The sequence below is a fragment of the Saccopteryx leptura genome, chromosome 2 (assembly GCF_036850995.1).
Source record: "Saccopteryx leptura isolate mSacLep1 chromosome 2, mSacLep1_pri_phased_curated, whole genome shotgun sequence".
In the NCBI taxonomy this organism is placed as follows: Eukaryota; Metazoa; Chordata; class Mammalia; order Chiroptera; family Emballonuridae; genus Saccopteryx; species Saccopteryx leptura.
Window position 1 is genome coordinate 325,422,706 of NC_089504.1, and position 18,353 is coordinate 325,441,058.

The 18,353-nt window shown below is 41.4% G+C and overlaps 1 protein-coding gene across 2 annotated transcripts in view; it reads left to right on the top strand.

Moving 5' to 3' along the window:
- GGNBP2 (gametogenetin binding protein 2) overlaps positions 1-16,104 on the top strand; it is a 42,016-nt gene extending 25,912 nt beyond the window's left edge. Inside the window, exons 7-14 of one of the 2 annotated variants that reach the window (XM_066363201.1) lie at positions 4,721-4,930; positions 5,930-6,104; positions 7,890-8,081; positions 11,349-11,496; positions 11,942-12,067; positions 12,150-12,298; positions 13,863-14,111; positions 15,849-16,104. In XM_066363201.1, coding sequence (XP_066219298.1) covers positions 4,721-4,930; positions 5,930-6,104; positions 7,890-8,081; positions 11,349-11,496; positions 11,942-12,067; positions 12,150-12,298; positions 13,863-14,111; positions 15,849-16,052 — 1,453 coding nt within the window. In that variant the 3' untranslated portion in view covers positions 16,053-16,104. The remainder of the gene's footprint in view (positions 1-4,720; positions 4,931-5,929; positions 6,105-7,889; positions 8,082-11,348; positions 11,497-11,941; positions 12,068-12,149; positions 12,299-13,862; positions 14,112-15,848) is intronic. The other variant, XM_066363202.1, reaches the window with a different exon arrangement.
- The last annotated feature ends 2,249 nt before the right edge of the window (positions 16,105-18,353 follow it).

The following is an 18,353-nucleotide window of genomic DNA, read 5'->3' on the forward strand; positions in this document are numbered from 1 at the left end:
TTTTTTTACAGAGACAGAGAGAGTCAGAGAGAGGGACAGACAGGAACAGAGAGATGAGAAGCATCAATCATCAGTTTTTTGTTGCGACCTTAGTTGTTCATTGATTGCTTTCTCATATGTGCCTTGACCGTGGACCTTCAGCAGACCAAGTGACCCCCCGCTCGAGCCAGCGACCTTGGGTCCAAGCTGGTGAGCTTTTTTGCTCAAACCAGATGAGCCCTCACTCAAGCTGGCAACCTCAAGGTCTCGAACCTGAGTTCTCCGCATCCCAGTTCGACGCTCTATCCACTGCGCCACCACCTGGTCAGGTGCAGCTCTTTAGTTTATTGATTGCTTTCTCATATGTGCCTTGACCAGGGGGCTGGGAGGCTACAGCAGAGTGAGTGACCCCTTGCGCAAGCCAGCGGCCTCAGGGTTTCGAACCTGGGTCCTCTGCATCCCAGTCCTATGCTCTATCCACTGCGCCACCACCTGGTCAGGTGACCTCGGGAGTTTTGAACCTGGGTCCTCTGCATCCAGTCTGATGCTCTATCTGCTACGCCATCAGCTGGTCAGGCTCTTTCACTGTTTTTAAGTCTGATGTCTCATTTGTCTTTTTTTGCTTTCTTTCCCTATGCTTTTGATGTCATATCAAAGAAATTACTTTCTCTGAGTGTCATGAGATTTTTCTACCCTATGTTTTCTTCTAGGAATTTTATAGTTTCAGGTCTTAATGTTTAGGTCTTTAAACCATTTTATGTTAATTTTTAAATTTTACTTGTCAACATTTTTGCCTCTGTTTACCAAGTGTGATTAGAGCCTTTTTTTGTGTGTGTGACAGATAAAGAGAGACAGATAGGGACAGACAGACAGGAAGGGAGAGAGATGAGAAGCATCAATTCTTCATTGCAGCACCTTACTTGTTCATTGATTGCTTTCTCATATGTGCCTTGGCCAGAGGGCTACAGCAGAGTGAGTAACCGCTTGCTCAAGCCAGTGACCATGGGTCATGTCTATGATCCCGCGCTCAAGCTGGTGAGCCCACAACTCAAGCGGCGCCCTCAGAGTTTCAAACCTGGGTCCTCTGCATCCTAGTCTGATGCTCCATTCACTGCACCACTGCCTGGTCAGGTCTCTATTTTAACATACATTCATTTCAAGAAACAGATATCTACTCTTGGGCCAGAAAGATTTGTGTATCAAACTTTTACATGACAGCATAAAGGTAAATAGTATAATAAGAAGTATAAGTCAAATAAGAGGAACACAGAGGAAGGTTGAATTCTAAGTATGAGAAGGCTTTTATAAAATTCATTGACGGGGGGGAGCAGAAATAAACTCCCACATGAGCCTAGACTGGTATCCACCCGGCAAACCCACTATGGACAAGGTTCTGCCCATCTGGGACGTGTTCCATTGCTTAGCAACTGAGCTCTTCTTCCCGCCTGAGGTGGAGGCCATGGAGCCATCCTCAGCACCTGGAGCCAACTCGCTCCAATCGAGCCATGGCTACAGGAGGGGAAGAGTGTGAGAGAGAAGCAAGAGGGGGAGGGGTGGAGAAGCAGATGGACTGTGCCCTGATGGGGCATTAAACCCGGGACATCCACGCGCTGGGCCAATGCTCTACCACTGAGCCAACCATCCAGGGACTTCAGAAGGCTGCTTTAAGGATGGACATGATTTAGGCAAATGGAGAAAGATGTGGAGAGGATTGGGAAGGAAGCAGAAGAAAAAAGACTGGAGTAGGAACACATGAATTATATTCAAACTAGTCCATTACATATCTGGTGTGTATACAGGGCAGGTAAAGTTGGGGGAGTGGGGATCATGAAGGGAAAGATGAGTCTTGGGAAATATGGCTAGAAATAGGTTGAGTAAGAGAAGAAGTCACTGAGACGTTAATAAAGTTTGACTTTTATTAGTAGCCATTGAGGTTTTTAAACTGAGAATGAGATAATCAGATTTGTTTTTATTTTTTTACAGAGAGAGGGATAGATAGGGACAGACAGACAGGAACGGAGAGAGATGAGAAACAATCATTAGTTTTTCGTTGTGACACCTTAGTTGTCCATTGATTGCTTTCTCATATGTGCCTTGACCGTGGGTCTTCAGCAGACTGAGTAACCCCTTGCTTGAGCCAGCTACCTTGGGGCCAAGCTGGTGAGCTTTGCTCAAACCAGATGAGCCCGTGCTCAAGCTGGCCACCCCAGGGTCTCGAACCTCGGTCCTCTGCATCCCAGTCCGATGCTCTATCCACTGCTCCACCGCCTGGTCAGGCCAGATTTGTTTTTAAAAAATTATTTTGGTATGAGAGGCATTAAAGCTAGGAAAAGTAGAAACAGAAGCCACTTAAGCTTTTTTAGAAATTGTCTAGGCGATTTAAAACAGAGAAGAGAGAATTGAAAAGATGGGACCTACACACAAGTAAAGAAGAATTGATACCAATAGAGTTCACCCCTAAACGGGGAACCTGAGGAGAGAAGTTGGAATTAACTGAGGTTTTCATCCTGGGTGGCTGTGAATGGTGATGTTTTTAATAGGGATGGAAGGGGACATAAGGAAGGAACGGTGTTGCCTTTGGTTTTGGACAGTGAATTTAACATGTTACCTATTGGAAATTAGTGCGGTCCTCCATTTTTTAGTGTGGTTCTGGCCCCTAGGCAAGGGCAGGGACTTGAACAAAGCTGTAGAGTCGAGAATCAGACATGTTGGCTGAAGCCATGAGAATAGTATAGGTGAACTCACCTAGAAAAACTAATTTAAATCAAAGAGATCAAAATTTCCTGGCTCTACCACAGCTGATCTTCTATAAGGAACAGTTATTAATATAATTATATTATGAGTCTGGCTTTTTCACAAGACCAGGCTCTTCCTTATTTCAGGATTTCAAAGATAAAGAAACTAGTGTTCTATTCTCTTTTTCTTTCTGATTGAATGATGTTTAGTTCTCCTCCCCCTCCCCTTTTCTCATTTTTCCCATTGATTTGAGAGAGAGAAAAGCATTAATTTGCTGTTCCACTTAGTTCCATTGATATAGTTTAATACTCATTGGTTGCTTCTTGAATGTGCCCTGACTGGGGATCAAACCTGTGGCCTCTGGCACCGTGATGACACTCTATCCACTGAGCCACCTGCCCAGGGCTGGTTCTTATTTTTATTATTTAATTTTGTTTTTGATTTTTAGAGAGAATCATCAATTTGTTGTTCCACTTATGTATTTATTGGTTGATTCTTGTATGTGTCCTGACCAGGGATCAAATTTGTAATACTGGCATATTGAGATGATGTTTGGCCCTGGCCAGTTGGTTCAGTAATACAGCTTTCACCTGGCATGTGGATGTTTCTGGTTTGATTTCTGGTCAGGGCACACAGAAGTGACCATCTGCTTTTCCAGCCCTCTCCCTTTCTCCCCCTCCCCCTTCTGTAGCCATGGCTCGAATGGTTCAAGCAGACTTGGCCCAGGGCACTGAGTATGGCTCCATGGCCTCTGCCTCAGGCACTAAGAAGAGCTTGGTTGCTGAGCAACAGAGCAACACCCCAGATGGGCAGAGCATTGCCCCCTAGTGAGCTTGCCTGGTGGATCCCGGTCAGAGCAAATGCTGGAGTCTGTCTCTGCCTCCCGCTTCTCACTTAATAAAAACAAAAAAGAATAAAAGAAAAAGAGAGATGATGCTCTAATCAACTGAGTTACCTGGCCAGGGCACGTTGGGTTTTGTGAAGAAAATTTCGTTATCTACATTCACATGCTTTCCTAGACTTTCACTACATTATTTACACTTAAGTTTAATCCACATTTCTATGTATATGTTGTCTATAATTGTTATTGAGAAACATGCATTTTTGGGTAAGAATGTGTAATGTTACGGAATCCACCAGTAAACTAAAAAATACATGTGTCAATTTCCCACTCCCATTGTCGCTCCCAGCCTCCAAATGCTTAGCTAGTGATGAACTAATATAAAATGTAGTAAAGGTTTGAATCAAGGTTTACTGGATGAATATACCAACTGGCTGAAAGGAAGGGGATCTGACAGATCTGACAGTCTTTGGTTAGTAGCCTCTGTTGTTTTATTTCTGACCTGTGCAAAATAGCTTTTGAAGTGGAGATATGTTAGTGCTTCACAACTAATAATTTCTGGGCATATATTTTATGAACTAACAAGTGCATAATCTGCCTCATTCTTTAAGAGCCCTGTTTAAAAATCACTTGCAAATGGAGATACAGCTAGACTCATGTAATCTCTAAATTTGTATTTACCTTCCATGTGAGTTATTGTGTGAGGCCTTTTTTTAATATAGGAGGGCAGTGTCATCATCTGGTAGCACCGTTATACTTTATTACACAGCCAGTTCTTTTTTATTTTTTTATTTTTATTATTATTATAGAGACAGAGAGAGGGATAGATAGGGACAGATAGACAGGAATGGAGAGAGATGAGAAGCATCAATCATTAGTTTTTCGTTGCGACACCTTAGTTGTTCATTGATTGCTTTCTCATATGTGCCTTAACTGTGGGCCTTCAGCAGACCAAGTAACCCTCTGCTTGAGCCAGCGACCTTGGGTCCTAGCTGGTGAGCTTTGCTCAAACCAGATGAGCCCGCGCTCAAGCTGGTGACATTGGCGACCTTGGGGTCTCGAACTTGGGTCCTCCGCATCCCAGTCCAACACTCTATCCACTGCAACACCACCCAGTCAGGCTACACAGCCATTTCTTAATTTTGAGGTTTTTCTTTTCAACAGGTTTTGCACTGATTGCAAAAACAAAGTCCTCCGAGCATACAACATCCTTATTGGTGAACTTGATTGCAGCAAAGAGAAGGGCTACTGTGCTGCACTTTACGAAGGTTTGCGGTGCTGTCCACATGAACGACACATACACGTCTGCTGTGAAACAGACTTCATTGCACATCTTTTGGGTCGTGCTGAGCCAGAGTTCGCAGGAGGGTATGAGTATGTAATTTGCTAGAATGGGCTATCTAGCGCTTTGCTTCATTTTATTAACTGAACGTTTATTTCCATCACCTGCCTCAGTATACATGATATATGTAAAAAGTATGCCTGTAAAAATTTTGCTTTCTTTAAAATGCATTTCTTAATTGACTAAGCAAAATAAGTAATAGGGATAAAGTGTTCTGTAGTGTTTAGTTTGGTCTTATTGCTTGAAGTAGACAGGCTTTTTTTGGCTTTCATTATTGTAGATTATCATTTTCATTTGAAGATGATTAAAAGGGATAGTTTTCCTCCTCCATCATGCATTTCCATATTTAAATTTTGTTCATATTAATAGTTTCTGCATAGGAAGTGAGGTCTTTGCATCAGGGGGTTAAGAAATACTTCATTAATGTAATTCATGAACTGTGTATGTTACTAAATTATATAAAAACCTAAAATTTTATCTGTGGCTTTGTTGTGAAAATAATATCAGGAAAAGTTGTTTATAGAATAAATGGAACCTCTTTTTTTTCGTGTTTTATGTACCATTCTCAAGTTCTGTGGACACTTCTAAAGACTGTCCTAGAGGGCTTTTGCCTGTGATTGAATCAGTTTGGTATTGCCTTTCTTCATTCACCCTCAAAAAAAGAAACAAACAAAGCCAAATAGGCTTTTTCTGTAATTGGAAGGTTAAAGGAACTGTACTACCTACTGTGAGCTGGACCCTTCTATGTGATTTCTCTGTGCCAAAAAACCATCTATTTAAGGCCAGTTCCTGAATTACCTTATTTTTAGCAACATTAGGACTGAGTTCTACCTGCATGTGTATTTCTCATTGGTTATATACATGTGCCTGTGCATTTATCTATACACTGAGTTTGATTGTGTAACTGTCATCCTATTAGGTTAATAGGTATGAAGACTGTGTTTAAAACCTGAACTTGAAGATGTGTTATCCATTTTTTACTGTTTCAGTTAAGAGTATTAGGATTATGTGTGATTTATTCTCCTTTATAGGCGAAGAGAAAGGCATGCTAAGACAATAGATATAGCTCAAGAAGAAGTTCTGACCTGCTTGGGAATTCATCTTTATGAAAGACTGCATCGGATCTGGCAGAAGCTACGAGCAGAAGAGCAGACGTGGCAGATGCTTTTCTATCTTGGTGTTGATGCTCTACGTAAGAGTTTTGAGGTAAGAACATTGGGCTGCCTCGGTGTTCAAGATTGTTTAGTCAAGTTATTGGACTGAATCTTAATGTAAGCCACCAGTCTCACCTTGCTTCAGAGGGCTGCAGTCTACTGATACAGTGTTATGGCTTTGGGGATGAAGAGGGAACAGGTTTCCTGGGGAACTGGACTTTAGAAGAAGTTTGTAGATTTTGTTTTAGTCCTATTATTTTGCCAGTCGTGGCTTTTTAGATGCTGCCATGAAATATAACGAATGAAAAGTTAAAAGCAGCCCCCAAATTAGCAGCCTTTGATGAATCCCAGTTTGCTTGCTGATGTCTAATAATATGAAGTAAATGCTATTGAAATGTCATGATTTTGAAGTACACTTGTATAATGTTGGTATTGGGTTTAGTGCTTGCAATTTGGTAACCTTTTTTCAGTTACACTATGTAGAACACAAATTCTTGGCTAGTGAATATTTTGTTATATTCTAGGACATGGTTGTAATCTGTAACTGGTTCACTAGTCCCTTTTGAGAATGGTATGAAAGCAACAAACCTTTTTTCAGAAGCCTGTCCTGACCTTAAAGCACTGTTTTGTAGAGTCTAAGGAGATTTGTACTAGTTCCTGCTGAACAGATTTATTCCTTTTCTCCTTGTATGTTTGTGTTTTCAGACTAGATTGTCCGGCGAGGTTAGTTAGTCTTATTAAAGAAATGAATGTTTACTTTGCTGTGTTAAAATTCTGCAATTTGAGGCCTTGGCTGGTTGGCTCAGTGGTAGAACATCAGCCTGGCATGCAGGAGTCCCAGGTTCAATTCCTGGCCAGGGCACACAGGAGAAGCACCCATTTTCTTCTCCACCCCTCCCCCTCTCCTTCCTCTCTGTCTCTCTCTTCCCCTCCTGCAGTGGAGGTTCCATTGGAGCAAAGTTGGCCTGGGCGCTGAGGTTGGCTCCATGGCTTCTGCCTCAGGCGCTAGAATGGCTCTGGTCGCAACAGAGCAATGCCCCAGATGAGCAGAGCATCACCCCCTGGTGGGCATGCCGGGTGGATCCCGGTCGGGCGCATGCGGGAGTCTGTCTGACTGCCTCCCTGTTTCCAACTTCAGGGGAAAAAAAAAAAATTCTGCAATTTGAAATTAGAATATGCTGGTTTGGAATAGGAGTGTGCATGTCTACCTTTCCTATAGGGATTAGTTGTATATTAATTTCTTGAGTAGATTTTTTTTTTTTTTTTGTATTTTTCTGAAGCTGGAAACGGGGAGAGACAGTCAGACAGACTCCCGCATGCGCCCGACTGGGATCCACCCGGCACGCCCACCAGGGGCGACACTCTGCCCACCAGGGGACGATGCTCTGCCCCTCCGGGGCGTCGCTCTATTGCGACCAGAGCCACTCTAGCGCCTGGGGCAGAGGCCAAGGAGCCATCCCCAGCGCCCGGGCCATCTTTGCTCCAATGGAGCCTTGGCTGTGGGAGGGGAAGAGAGAGACAGAGAGGAAGGAGAGGGGGTGGGGGTGGAGAAGCAGATGGGCGCTTCTCCTGTGTGCCCTGGCCGGGAATCGAACCCGGGACCCCCGCACGCCTGGCCGACGCTCTACCACTGAGCCAACTGGCCAGGGCCTTTTGAGTAGATTTTAAGACTTAAAGTATTACAGTTTGAGATTCTTTGTGGGGACTGACAGAATTTCAGCATAAAATATCAGTTCCTGTGTTTCTGGTATCATTTAAAGTTAATAAATGAAACTTTTCAGAGAAAATAAAGGAAGTTTTGACCAATTATTCACTCTTAACTTTGTTTTCATAATAGATGACTGTGGAAAAAGTACAAGGTATTAGCCGATTGGAACAACTTTGTGAAGAATTTTCAGAGGAGGAACGAGTAAGAGAACTCAAGCAAGAAAAGAAACGCCAAAAACGGAAGAATAGACGGAAAAATAAATGTGTATGTGACATTCCTACTCCCCTACAAACAGAAGAAAAGGAAGTAAGCCAAGAGAAGGTAATATTCCTTAATATTGACTCATGAACAGAGAGTATTGCTTTTTGCTAGATTTGGCATTTTTATTATGTTTTACCAGAATGTGAGCTCCAACACTTTTTCCTACTATAATCTGTATAAGCTAAAATGTTTAACATCATGTGTGTTTTATAAAGACAATGTTGGATGGTTCTTTTCCTTGGCCTTAGTTTAGTATGCTGTCAGATCAAAGTTCAGATGTGGAAAGTTAACTCCAGGCATGCAGTTCTCAACTTTTTGGTCTTAGGATCCCTTTGCATTCTTAAAAATTAAGGTGCTGCCCTGGCCAGTTGGCTCAGTGGTAGAGCATTGGCCTGGCATGTGGATGACCCGGATTCAGTTTCCAATAAAGGCACACAGGAAAAAGACCATCTCTGCTTCTCCACCCCTCCCTGATCTCCCTTCACTCTCTCTCTCTCTCTCTCTCTCTCTGTCTTTCTCTTTCTTCCTCTTCTGCAGCCAAGGCTGATTGATTTGAGCACATTGGCCTTGGGTGCTAAGCATAGCTTCGTAGAGCCTCTGCCTGAGGTGCTAAAAATAGCTCAGTTTTGAGCATGGCCCCAGATGGGCAGAGCAACGGCCCCAGACAAGGGTCACTGGGTGGGTCACTGGGTGATCCCAGGTCGGAAAGCCTGTCTCTTTATCATCCCTCCTCTCACTTGGGGGTGAGATGCTTATGTACTTTTGTTTATGTGGATTTTACTGTACTAGAAATTAAAATGGAGAGATTTAAAGTTATTCTTTTTAAAATACCCCATTATATATTAACATGAATAACACTTTGAAAAACATTTTCAAGAGAAAAGATGAGAGGGGCAACATTATCTTGGATTTTAGCAAATCGCTTTAATATTTGGCTTAAAAGGATCCGATGTATTCTCATATCTGCTTCTGCATTTGATCTGTTTTCCTATATTGCTTAGTTGAAGCATATGAAGAAAGTCCCCGCCTGACCAGGCGGTGGCGCAGTGGATAGAGCATCGGACTGGGATGCAGAAGACCCAGGTTTGAGACCCCAAGGTCGCTGGCTTGAGCATGGATTACTCGGTCTGCTGAAGACCCACAGTCAAGGCACATATGAGAAAGCAATCAGTGAACAACTAAGGTCTCGCAACGAAAAACTGATGATTGATGCTTCTCATCTCTCTGTTCCTGTCTGTCTGTCCCTATCTGACTCTCTCTGTCTCTTAAAAAAAAAAAAAAAAGAAGTCTCCCATATATGGTAGGAAAAGGAAGTAGTAGGTTTTTGGGGTTTTTTTCAGACGAAGAAAGTTTGTTTAGAAAGTTACAGAGATAGTAGAAGTGAGCCAGCTGGGCTGCATGTGCTCTGGAAACAAGTGACAGAGGCAAAAGTAGGGCTATTAGAGTTTAGGAGCAGAAAGGAAAAAGAAATGTGCCTGTGGGCAAGAAGAGGAGAAACAGATTGTGCCAGAGGGAGGAGTGTTATTTATTTAAAAAGAAACAAAAAACTTTTTTTTTTCTTTTCCAAGTGAGTGGAGGAGGGTTAGTGAAACAGACTCCTGCATGTGCCCGACTGGGATCCACCCAGCAACCCCCCATCTGGGGCTGATGCTCTGCCTTGTGGGCCATGCTCGCAAGTGAGCTATTTTTAGCACATGAGGCAAAGGCCCCACAGAGCCAACCTCTGGAGCCAACCTCAGCACCCAGAGCTGTTGCGCTTGAACCAGTTGAGCCATGGCTGCTGGAGGGGGAAGAGAGAGGGGAGAGGGATGGAGAAGCAGATGGTCACTTCTCCTGTGTGCCTGACCGGGAATTGAACCCAGGACATCCACATGCCAGGCTGATGCTCTACTACTGAGCCAACCAGCCAGGGCCAAGGGAAGAGTATTTTATTTTATTTTATTTATTAATTTCTTTAGCAGGGCAGGGGGGACTAACAGGGACAGACAGAAAGGGAAAGAGATGAGAAGCATCAACTTACAGTTGTGGCACCTTAGTTGTTCGTTGGTTGCTTTCTCATTTATGCCTTAACCTGGGGCTTCCAGCTGAGGCAGTAACCCCTTGCTCAAGCCAGCAACCGTGGGATCATGTCGGTGATCCACAGTCAAGCTAGTGAGTCCCCACTTCAGCCGGCGACCTCAGGGTTTTGACCCTGGGTCCTCAGCGTCCCAGGGTGACACTATATCTACTGCACCACCACCTGGTCAATTTCTTACATATTAGTTGCATTGTGGACCCTGACACCTTATCAGTGACTTTTTCATCTCTGTTAAATTAAAATCCATTGGTCTGTCCTCTACTTTGAGTAGATCTTTTACTCATGAATGATTTTGTAAGTAATGCATCGGTATTTAAAACATAATTGGTTCACTGTCTTCCCAGGTATTGACATTTCATCAGTTAATACCAGATAATCAATTATGTTAAAAGCAGTACTGATCTCATTGCTAAGATTCAAGCTTATTGTGTTTCCATATGCAGATTTTCAAAATTCTGATTGTAGTTTGAAAGTGTAAATATTATCATTGGCAACAAATACTGTCCACTGTTTTGAAGTGATGGGGTTGACTTCATTCATTTTTGAGAAAATGTCTTAAATATCCAAGTCTGAATATCCATAATTTGTCTTTCTTTCAAGTGAAATTGATGTTTCAGGGAAAATAGCAGCTAGTTCAGCTTGAAACTCGAACAGTTGCACAAAGTACTCTTTCTTGAGGCAATGATTGTACTTTGGTATGCAGCAAAAGTGCCTTAAGCATACTTCCCATTTGTCACATAGGCTATTAAAAAGACATCTACTCGTGGGTTGATATTTAATAAAATTAATATTTTTACATCTATCTACAGCTTCTCAGAGTGCTTGACAAATAAAGAATATAGTGACTGAGTACACTTTGGTTGCTACTGCCTTGATTTGTGATAAAGCACCAGGGACTTTTTGCACTTTTGGTTTTGTATTATCACTAAGTGTCAATACATTGAAAAGGCAAATCACATCTTAGTATTATGATGAAAGTAATTTTGACTTAAGGAACCCCCCTGGCTGGGTTCAGCAGACCACACTTGGGGAACTGCTGTTCTAGACCTGATACCATAAACTCTTACCTTGCTTTTTAGTTGGTTCATACATAGTCTTGAAGTGAATAATAACTTTTTGTGAGAATATTTTTTTTGATTGTTAACCTTATTTATAACTCATATCTAATTGGCTAATGTTAAAGAAATTAAACTGAAGCCAGTATGGAGGTAAAGCTTTTTAAAGCTGTCTCTTAATATTGATCCTTAAAGGAAGCAGACTTCATAGAAAACAGTTGCAAAGCCTGTGGCAGTACTGAGGATGGTAATAGTTGTGTAGAAGTAATTGTTACCAACGAAAATACATCGTGTACCTGTCCTGGCAGTGGCAATCTTTTGGGGTCCCCTAAAATAAAGAAAGGTAAATAAATACAGTTTTATTTTTTAAGATTTTATTTATCGATTTTAGAGAGAAGAAGGAAAGAGAAAAATGGGGTGGGAGCTGGGAAGCCTCTACTTGTAGTAATTGCTATGACAGTTTTTTTCTTTTAAATTAAAACTCTTATGTTTATTCTTTCTTTTAGATGTAAGAACTTTTACAGATGCTATAAACTAGAACTTAGGACTTGCTTTACAGCACCAAGAATATTTAGGCAGACAATATTTCTTTTTTCTTTATGGTATTTGATTTGTTATTATTTGATAAAAAGAAAAAACTAAATCCCTAATCATATTTTGATTATTTAATTTATTTTTTACTTTCAATAAACCATCAATTTTGAAATTTTTTTGTGGTTCTTAGTTGGTTCACTCTTAGTCTTAACATATTGTATGTTAATTGTTACTTTTACCTAATTTATTCTCAGGCTTATCTGCGCACTGTAATGGTAGTGACTGTGGATATTCATCTAGCATGGAAGGGAGTGAAACAGGTTCTCGAGAGGGTTCAGATATTGCTTGCACTGAAGGCATTTGTAATCATGACGAACACGGTAGGTTCAGATTAAGCGTCCCAATTATTTCTGCCACATGGCTGATTTAAGCACATTAATAAGAGATTATTGACTTCTGCAGGTGATGACTCCTGTGTTCATCACTGTGAAGACAAAGAAGATGATGGTGATAGTTGTGTTGAATGTTGGGCAAATTCCGAAGAGAACACCACCAAAGGAAAAAATAAAAAGAAGAAAAAGAAAAGCAAGATGTTGAAATGTGATGAACATGTAAGTGCCATAACTTGCCATTCTTTTTTTTTTTTTTTTGTATTTTTCTGAAGCTGGAAACGGGGAGAGACAGTCAGACAGACTCCCGCATGCGCCCGAGCGGGATCCACCCGGCACGCCCACCAGGGGGTGACGCTCAGCCCACCAGGGGGCGATGCTCTGCCCCTCCGGGGCATCGCTCTGTCGTGACCAGAGCCACTCCAGCACCTGGGGCAGAGGCCAAGGAGCCATCCCCAGCGCCCGGGCCATCTTTGCTCCAATGGAGCCTCGGCTGTGGGAGGGGAAGAGAGAGACAGGGAGGAAGGAGAGGGGGAGGGGTGGAGAGGCAGATTGGCGCCTCTCCTGTGTGCCCTGGCCGGGAATCGAACCCGGGACTCCTGCACGCCAGGCCGACGCTCTACCACTGAGCCAACCAGCCAGGGCAACTTGCCATTCTTAAGCCTTTGCTGTTGAAGAACAAGATTTTCCTTGGAGTGGCAAGTGTGCAGCTTTGCAGTTAGGATTTATTTATTTTTTTGGTTGCTTCTTGTTTGTGCCCTGAGTTGGGGATCAAACTCACAAACTCTCTGTGCTGGGACATTTTATTTGTTGAGCCACCCAGCCAGGGTCTTTTTTTTTTACCCCCACTTTTTTTTTTTTTTTTTTTTTTTTGACAGAGAGGGAGAGGGACAGACAGATAGGGAGAGAGATGAGAAGCATTAATTCTTCGTTGCAGCACCTTAGTTGTTCATTGATTGCTTTATCACATGTGCCTTGACCGGGGGGTTACAGCAGAGTGAGTGACTACTTGCTGTAGCCAGCAACCACGGGGTCATGTCTGTGACCCCGCACTCAAGTTGGGTGAGCCTGCGCTCAAGCTGGTGACCTCAGGGTTTCAAACCTGGGTCCTCCGCGTCCTAGTCCAACGTTCTGTCCGCTGCGCCACTGCCTGGTCAGGGTTTTTTTCACTTAAAAAAAAAAAAAATGAGTACCTTATGCAATTCCATTGGTTGCTCATCTTGTGATTTGTGTGTCTGATACGGTCATTTATTTAACAATCCATGAGAGTCATAAATTCAATTCATTCTTTTCATAATACTTTTAAATATATTAGCTATGTAATTTTGAGCCATTTTCTTGGTCTTAGTTTTTCCACCTGTAAAATGGAGATAAAAGTCCCTATCAGATTAAGTTTTGTGAAGATGAAAAGAGATACCTATGGATGGGTTAGTATAGTGTTGGGTATGGAGTGTCTAATTTCAGCAGCTGCTTTTATTCAGTATTATTTTTAAAAATTTAATACACTTTTAGGGCATTGTTTTTTCTTTAAAGAATAATTGCTGCCTGACCTGTGGTGGCGCAGTGGATAAAGCATCAACCTGGAATGCTGAGGTCACAGGATCAAAACCCTGGGCTTGCCCGGTCAAGGCACATATGGGAGTTGATGCTTCCTGCTCTTCCCCCTTCTCTCTCTCTCTGTCTCCTCTAAAAATGAATGAATAAATAAATAAAAATTAAAAAAAAAAAGAATAATTGCTAATTAATCTCTGCCTTTTTACTTCAAAATCCCTTGCTATGGTTTCAGACCCAAAAGTTCGGAAGCTGTATCACAGATCCAGGTAATCGAGAAACCTCAGGAAGTACTATACACACAGTGTTTCATCGCGACAAGACCAAAGATGCACATCCTGAAAGCTGCTGTAGCTCTGAAAAGGGTGGACAGCCACTGCCTTGGTTTGAGCATAGAAAAAATGTTCCACAGTTTGCAGAACCTACAGAAACGTCATTTGGTCCTGATTCTGGAAAAGGTGCCAAGAGCTTAGTTGAACTCCTTGTAAGTAAGCCATGATGTCTTATTGTGGATAACTGATTGCTCATGGGCTAGCTGTGAGGGGAGGACAGACAATATTTTTGAGGGTTTACAGTTGGGAGTGGGGGAAGTCTGATAAAAAATTAAGGGCATTATTATATTTTTGGAGACTTAATTTCTTCTCTTCCACTCATGGTTTATGCAACTACTCCGGAGCACGTTTCTTCATCCTATTTTGTCTCAAAGGTAGACGAGACTAGTTGAGAGAGGAGGGTAGAGTTAGCTTATGTCTAGGTGTCTGCCTCCTTGAAGAGGAAGGTTATTGTAAGCAAACTGCCTTTCTGAGTGTCAGTTTATAGCAGCCACCCTTCCAGACCAGGAAAAAATACAGAATCTGAACTAGAGCCCACTTTCTGGGTTACTTCCTTTAGATGTCACATAGGCTAAAAGCATAACTGAACTTGGATACCTCTTATAATAGATTCCTTCTTGATAGTTTAGATCAGAGGTAGTCAACCTTTTTATACCTACCACCCACTTTTGTATCTCTGTTAGTAGTAAAATTTTCTAACACCCACCGGTTCCATAGTAATATTGATTTATAAAGTAGGGAAGTAACTTTACTTTATAAAATTTATAAAGCAGAGTTACAGCAAGTTAAAGCATATAATAATTACTTACCAAGTACTTTATGTTGGATTTTCACTAAGTTTGGCAGAATAAATCTTTTTTTTTTTTTTTTTTAGAGACAGAGAGTCAGAGGGATAGACAGGGACAGACAGACAGGAACAGAGAGATGAGAAGCATCGATCATTAGTTTTTTGTTGCGTGTTGCAACACCTTAGTTGTTCATTGATTGCTTTCTCATATTTGCCTTGACCGCGGGCCTTCAGCAGACCGAGTAAACCCTTGCTCGAGCCAGCAACCTTGGGCTCAAGCTGGTGAACTTTTTGCTCAAACCAGATGAGCCCACACTCAAGCTGGCGACCTCGGGGTCGCGAACCTGGGTCTTCCGCATCCCAGTTCGACCCTCTATCCACTGCGCCACCGCCTGGTCAGGCAGAATAAATCTTTATAAAACAACTTACTATAGTTAAATCTATCTTTTTATTTATACTTTGGTTGCTCCGCTACTGCCCACCGTGAAAGCTGGAATGCCCATTAGTGGGCGGTAGGGACCAGGTTGCTACCACTGGTTTAGATGAAGTATATACATGATTCCAAGTGATCCAGTGCATAGTTTGTGTGGGGCTTGGACAAAGGAGAAGGGTGGTATCTATTCTATTGTATCTATTAGTATCTTAATGAAACCAAATCCTTTAAAATACTAGGTTTTTCTTTTGTATATTATTATAAAGTTAAATTGTGTTGCTGTGTGAATTATTATATAAGTTTATAAAGGTATAGTTTACTTAATTTGTAGAAATAAAAGCTTCAATTTAGGATCATCTAAAGATAAGGCCAGTTATTTATAATTTGGTAACTAGTTGTAACCATCTTCACTTAGTCTTAAGGCAGAAAAGTATGTTGGTATGAACTAGGCTCATGGGCTTCTATGACAAAGTTATAGATCCAGAGTTTCAAAGCAAGTTGAGCTCAATTTTATTCTTATTTAGTACTTTGAAACAGTCCAGTTAAAGGTTTTATTTTACTGAACTGAAACTAAGAAACTAGACTGCTTTTATATTTAATTATCCTTCATTAGCATAGCATTTTGCATTCTTAATTTGTCATGGTCTTAACTATTACTTTAATTTTCAGGATGAGTCTGAATGTACTTCAGATGAGGATATCTTTATCTCACAAGATGAAATACAGTCCTTTATGGCTAATAACCAGTCTTTCTACAGCAATAGAGAACAATACCGACAGCATCTGAAGGAGAAATTTAATAAATACTGCCGCTTAAATGATCACAAGAGGCCCATTTGTAGTGGCTGGTTGACAACAGCTGGAGCAAATTAAATAAATAAAGTAGCTCTGTCTTTCAATGAAACACTCAAGAATGACTACTGCGCCTTCTCTTTAAAAAAACAACTCTTAATTTAGTGACTTATGGCAAAATTTTATCTTAAATCAATGTGATTCTTTCTTGTTTTGGGAGATGGTGGAGGTAACCTCATTAGTTTGTTCTTTCTTCAGGCTTGTGTCCTTAGTTGCGTGACTACGCAGGTCTGCCATATGATTTAAGCCATCTCTTTTCATTAAATGTTTCTCTCTTCCTGTGAGACTTACTAAAGCAACTTAGTGGCAAAAAGTAATGTTGTACTTATACTTCTGTACAGAAATGACAATGAGCTGAATATATGGTTTTACAAAGTAGACATCCACTTGTGAAATGTTTGGATGTAATGTTAAAGCGCAATGTGCAAAATTTAAATAAAGAATATTTATTAATATGCACAGTAAAAGGTGTATGTTTCTGCTTAATGTGTGGCAGTATTTTAATACTTGGTACTTGGCCAGTGTTGCTGTTAGAGAAGTTGAAAAGTAAATGAGGCTAGAGGTTCAGATTGTTAAAAACAAAATTCTTACCTTGATCAGAGTTGAAGCTGAGAAAAGCAGTTTCCAATCGTTTGGTTTGTTTGTTTGTTTGTTTATTAGCGAGCAAGAGAGAGACAGGGACAGACAGGAAGGGAGAGAGATAATAAGCATCAACTCATACCTGTGGCACCTTAGTTCATTGATTGCTTTTCATATGTGCCTTGACTGGGGGCCTCCAGCCAAGCCAGTGACCCCTTGCCCAAGCCAGCAACCTTGAGCTCCAAGTCAGCAACCATAAGGTCATGTCTAGGATCCCATGCTCAAGCCGGCAATTTCAAACTTGGGTCCTCTGCGTCCCAGGCCAGTACTGTCCACTTCACCATCATCTAGTCAGTCTCCAGTCTCTTATTTTGATAGAATAAAATTGCTGCGGTACCTTTAAATACTGCCTAGCATCTTATTTTCTCATGAGACTTAACTGCTATTACTGAAAGTTCCCTGATACACAACACAAAGCACCTTAAATTCAGAGGTTCATGTTGAACTAGAAGAATGAAAACAAAACCTGGCAGAATTTCAAGCAAGGGTTACCTGATAAGTAATTAGTAGAATTGGGATCAGAAGGCTGCACTGAGAGCTAACCACATTGCAGTCTAATTAAGTGCATGTTCTTACCTGGTTTCCAACCATAAGTCACTGTAGCATTACATTTTTTCTGCCTTCACAAGTTGTGAGTACTAAAGGAGAGATTCCCTAGGAGTAACATTTACCTACTATTTAAAAGGTTGAGTCTATTTAAAAGGTTCAATACACATGCTGAGAGCTTTTTGTCTCCATGTCGTTAATACTTGGTGGGCAGCAGACAGGTAGTGGGACTGTCAATCCCTCCTGTGCAGTGGGGATGTGAATTTTATGGGCTTTTTACCACTTAATCAGATTTCTAATCAGAATTTAGGTGGACAGCACAAGAACCTTAGTGACATTTAATTTTTGTAGTTGCTAGCATTTCTTTGGTCCTCCCCAAGTTATCTTTTCAACTCTAAGTGTTGTGTAGGTAATGGGGTAGAAGTTAAAAACGAGTCATGATTCTTCTCTGAACCTTGTTGCTTTCTGGAATCCATGAAAATTGACCAAGGGTCTCCCATAGCCCTTGGCTTTGGGCCCAGTCCCCTCTCCACCACCTGCTGCAGTTAAGTTTTCTCTTGAGATTCTCTAAAAGCAAGGACTGGTTTTGTTTTCATCTTTGACCTGGCCAACCACATGAGTGTTTGTTAAATGAGTAAGCCAACCACATTCACTTTTTTCCATTGCTTGCGTTACTGGTGAGATTTCAGTAGTTACACAGATATTTTTTCTTTGGAAGGATGGCTACATTAAGAATGCAGAAGTGAGGCAGGTTTCAGTGCTTGCATGAAAAATTCTATGTGGTCAGAAAAATCAGCAGAACAACAACCCAGAAAGAGACAAAAGGGAGAAGAATGAAATGACATTTTAGGAGCACATCCCCTGGTCTGATACTGAATTGATTTTGCTTCAGATCATGCTTTATGCCTTAGTTTAGTTACCAAAAAATGAAGGTTTTAATAGGTTCTAGTTCTGCATATTAATATATTTAAAGTGCTTAAAAGTGCCTATACCGGAAGTGCTCGATAAATGTTAGCTATTGCTTTCACCTTTGGTATACATTGTGATATATTTGCTGTAATGAGGGTGAGAAGGTCTAGGGCAGTTAAGAGTCCATGGGATAGAATCCCCTAATAACACTTGTACGTGGAGGTATTT